This window comes from Myotis lucifugus, unplaced genomic scaffold, assembly GCF_000147115.1.
Source record: "Myotis lucifugus unplaced genomic scaffold, Myoluc2.0 scaffold_468, whole genome shotgun sequence".
Lineage (NCBI taxonomy): Eukaryota > Metazoa > Chordata > Mammalia > Chiroptera > Vespertilionidae > Myotis > Myotis lucifugus.
The window spans coordinates 165429-169838 of NW_005871516.1; the positions used below are offsets into that span (position 1 = coordinate 165429).

The 4410-nt window shown below is 46.7% G+C and overlaps 1 protein-coding gene across 1 annotated transcript; it reads left to right on the top strand.

Annotated features, from left to right (window-relative positions):
* Position 1: 1 nt before the first annotated feature.
* RGS2 (regulator of G protein signaling 2) lies at positions 2-3228 on the top strand. The gene is made up of 5 exons (XM_006103194.3): positions 2-114; positions 1071-1172; positions 1282-1343; positions 1907-2073; positions 2358-3228. Exons 1-5 carry the CDS (start codon positions 5-7, stop codon positions 2550-2552), a joined length of 636 nt encoding a protein of 211 aa, XP_006103256.1. The 5' UTR covers positions 2-4; the 3' UTR covers positions 2553-3228.
* Positions 3229-4410: the final 1182 nt, after the last annotated feature.

The following is a 4410-nucleotide window of genomic DNA, read 5'->3' on the forward strand; positions in this document are numbered from 1 at the left end:
TATAATGCAAAGTGCCATGTTCCTGGCTGTCCACCACGACTGCGGATCCATGGACAAGAGCTCAGGCAGCAGCCCCAAGAGCGAGGAGAAGCGGGAGAAGATGAAGCGGACCTTGTGAGTACGGCTTCCTTCTCTCCCCGCCGCCCGCCGGCGCCGACCGAGCACTGCAGGCGCTGTGCCTAGAGGCTCGGCTTTGACCATAGGAAACTATGTAGCCAGCGTCTCTGCAGGAAAAACAAAAAACTAATGTGCAAAACTTTAATTGGCTAAATAAGGTTAAATCCGTGTGGCCTGTGTTTGGATGCGCGAGCGAAGGGCTCTCGGGTAGAGTTGAGGAACTGAAGACATTTCTTGGTTCCAAGGCGGTGGGAGAGCCGAGTGGGAAGTTGGGGGTCGGCTTTTTGTCCCCCTGCGTCTGAGCGTATCCCCTTCATTCCTATGTTGCGTTTTAAGTTCTGAGCAGCCTATATAGTTGCAGGCATGGAGATATTTTTGCTGGTTCTGAATATATTCTTTTTAAATCCACTTTTTTTTTCATGTTTAATTTTGTCATTTAGTGGATCATCTGCTTCAGATGAGTGTTGTGGCCGGGGGTGGGAGGGCCGGTCACACACCCCTCATGGTGCCCAGCTCTGGCTGGTCCGGAGCCTTCTCCTCCGAGGGCAGAAGGGACATGATGCTCACTGGCTCCAGCCAGTCCCACTGGCATTTCAAGTGTGAAATGTCTAGGGATTGTAATTAACGTTGCAGAAAAACGGCTGCCTTTTCCAGGCCAGAAATACCATCTGCCTTTTGAACTATGCAAACTAAATTTATTAAACTAATCCTAGTAATTTAGGTAGTCCTTCCCTTAGATATAAAACTAATAGCTATGTTCCGATGGATGAAAGAAACTGTGTTCAACACAGAAGTGCAGGGATTAAATGAGTAAGGCATTGAAAAGAGTTCTTGTTTTGTCTCAATTCAGCTTGTCTGTATTTCCTGGGAGGCTTTAGAAAAAAACACCCTCAGCTGCAGTAGTAATTTCAACTGTTGCCACTTTAGTGAATCTTTTCCTTCTTCCTTTTCAGGTTAAAAGATTGGAAGGCTCGTTTGAGCTACTTCTTGCAACACTCTTCCTCTCCTGAGAAGCCCAAAACTGGCAAGAAGAGCAAACAGCAAACCTGCATCAGGTGAGCGGGAAGTCTTGTTCTTTGCAAAGCTGGTGAGCTGTCTGCTGCACTGGAAACGGGAGCCGGGGTTCCGAAGGGCTTAAGCTCACGTGCACATCTTCTCTTGCAGGCCTTCTCCCGAGGAGGCACAGCTGTGGTCAGAAGCCTTCGATGAGCTGCTCGCCAGCAAATGTAAGTTAGCCTCTTGAATTTAATCCGCCTCAAGGGTCCCCAGAGGCTAGAGAGGTTGTGTCCACTCAACAGAAGAGCAGCGTGCCTGAAGCCATCCCTCTTGACAATCGCTGCCACGCGAGGCCCATTTTTCCCCTTTATTCCCCAGTGCTGAACCATGGAAGTACATGGTTGATTCATTCCAGGTGGGGGTGAAAATTAACCTAAATAATTTACAGTGGCAGTTGCTCTCTGTTAAGGTTGACTCAGCTTTTCCATTGCATACATGTTTGCAAGAGGCATGGTTCCCAGAGCATTTAAGGCTCCCTATAAATATTTGCATTGACAGCAAAAGTCCAGTATTTATATCTTTGGAGCAGTATGCCAACTTAAGCATTTTTCCTACTGGCATCTTAAGTCTTTAAAGAGCTACATTCTGAGGATTACAAGTTGGAGTGAAATCTAAGATACTGCTATAATCTAGAAATAATAACATATGGGTGCAGGGGAGTGAGATTCCCAGGGGAAAAAATATAAGGGATTATTTGATCACTTAATTCACATTCTGCATGCCTTCCTTTCAGATGGTCTTGCTGCATTCAGGGCTTTTTTAAAATCGGAATTCTGTGAAGAAAATATTGAATTCTGGCTGGCCTGTGAAGACTTCAAAAAAACCAAGTCACCCCAAAAGCTGTCCTCAAAAGCCAAGAAAATATATACCGACTTCATAGAAAAAGAAGCCCCCAAAGAGGTAAGGAAAAGAAAGATTCCCATTTTAAGCATATTTCGAACATTCTTAGCACCAAAATGAAACAAAAGAGTTGGAGAGAAATCTTAAATTAAAAGGGGTGGGGGTGGTAGCAATGTGTTCCCTCTAATCCTAGCTTTGAATTAAGTTTCTTCAGTTGCTAGGTTGGTGAAGCTAATCAAACATTACAGTTTGGGGGGTTTTGTTTGTTTTCAAACATTAAATAGATTCAAATCTCTTAACTCTGAATATGGAATAAACCACTTTTCTTTGTTGTATCATTTCAGATAAACATAGACTTTCAAACCAAAACGCTCATTGCCCAGAACATCCAAGAGGCTACAAGTGGCTGCTTTGCGACAGCCCAGAAGAGGGTGTACAGCCTGATGGAGAACAACTCCTACCCCCGGTTCCTGGAGTCGGCGTTCTACCAGGATTTGTGTAAAAAGCCCCAGATCACCGCCGAGGCCCATGCTACATGAGATGACAACGAGCCCCAGCATGGAGGACTTTCCGTTTTGTTCCTAAGGGGGAAAGGCTGCGACCTTCCCCAAGGGACTGACCTTGAATTCAGCCTGGGTGTTGGGGAGACGTCACTCAGAACTGTTGATTCAGAGTTGGGGAGCGCACTGAGAAGCTGGCGGTCCTCAGGAGAGGCTGGGACCGGGGTGGCCTCCGTGACTGTGACTGTGCAGCACACGGGGAGCGCGTGGTCTGATCCAGGGGTGTCTCCCGCTGGAAGGGCAGGAACCTGGGAATGGAAAGATAACGATGAAATACTATTGGTCCAAAAGCATTTTTGAAATCAGTGGGTCTGGGATCCTGTGGCCTTAGGTAGCTGGCTGTACATCTTAAGGTCGGTCCACGTTGCCACACAGTGGTTTTAGTTTTAGTTTGTTTTCGTGCTAAGTGATGTTAACGTGTTTACTACGTGCAAGCATATCCAAGTGCTCATGACTGCAGATCATCGGTCCCGTGGTCTCGTGACCCTGACACTGTCTGTGTTTTTACTACCCCTCGGTGTGTCCCAGAGTGAGTGCTGTTGTGTAGGAAATAGTGTCCGTTGTGAGTGCCAAAACATGTCCTGAAGGCAGCTAAACTTTGAAGTGGTCTTTGCATACTTTTAATAAATTTATTTTGATAAATAATGTCATTGACTATTGGGTCCAGATGTGGGTGTTTTTTTTGTTGTTGGGTTGGTCACGGGCAATATGGCGGAATCGGGGCACACACCTCCTTTTTGACAGAGACAGCGTATCAGAGGGAGAAGAGTTGGGGAAAATGGTCCTAGCTCTACAAGGCTTATGTAAGTCAGAAACTATATGATCACATCCCCAGAGTCACCCTGGGATCAAGCTTTCTAATGTCATCTCGCAAAAATCAAGCTCGTTAATAATGAAAACAAAAGAACATGGACCCCCAGTCCTGTTTGTGTGGTTCTGTTCAAGACCGGCTAAGTGGGAGACCAAACATAACGTCATGGAGACAGCAGGCCAAAACCATTCACGTAACTGAGCTTCTCAAATGAAAAGAGACGGACGCTAAGCCAGGTGAATGCAGGCCAGGCTCTTTGATTTCCCTCGGTTCCAAGTTCCCCTACGGAGCGCTGGCCTGAGCTTCCAAAATGCACACCTGCAGTTGTTCGCCTCCATGACAGGTCAGGAGAAAATCAGAATTCTGATTGTCCTGCCTGCATTTAGCCAAGAAAAAAAAAATGTGAGAGGGAGGGGGGCGGTGAAGCAAGGCGAAAATAAAGCGGGAGGGGATAAAAAGTAAAAAAGAAGGGGAGCCCTCCTCTGGGATTCGGAAACCTGAGCCCAAGGAATGATGCCTCAGCTCTGACCCTGGGAGTCCTGTCTCCTCAACTGACACGTTCCTGCCTATTCCACTGATCCCTGGGAGGGAGTAACACGAAAGCACTTTTTTAAAAAGAAGAAAAATTGACCTCTTACCACTTAAATTCTTTTTTTTTTAAGACATTCTTACTCTTCCCACAGAGTTCATGGTTTTTGTTTTTTTGGTTTTTTTAATGACTTTTAGTGGGAGAGGGTGAGGGAGAGAAAAACATCGATGTGAGAGTGAAACATCAATCAGCTGCCTTCCGCGCACCCGCTACCGGGGAATCAAGCCCGAAATCTGGGCATATGACCTGACCTGGAATCGAACCGGCAACCTTTAAGGTGCAAGGGATGATACCCGACCCACTGAGCCACACTGGCCAGGGCTTGTCCCTTAAATTCTGTTTTCATTGTTCGCGAGTGGATTTTCACCTGCATCAGACTTTCTGACACCGAACGGCACAAGCTCCGTGACGGACGTCGCCTCACTCCTTCCTGTGCC

Excerpts from the sequence above, each read along its gene's own strand:
- RGS2 (XM_006103194.3), top strand. The coding sequence starts at position 5 with ATGCAAAGTGCCATGTTCCTGGCTGTCCACCACGACTGCGGATCCATG. Across the intron at positions 115-1,070 it reads GAGAAGATGAAGCGGACCTT|GTTAAAAGATTGGAAGGCTC; the intron begins GTGAGTACGGCT and ends CTTCCTTTTCAG. Across the intron at positions 1,344-1,906 it reads TGAGCTGCTCGCCAGCAAAT|ATGGTCTTGCTGCATTCAGG; the intron begins GTAAGTTAGCCT and ends CCTTCCTTTCAG.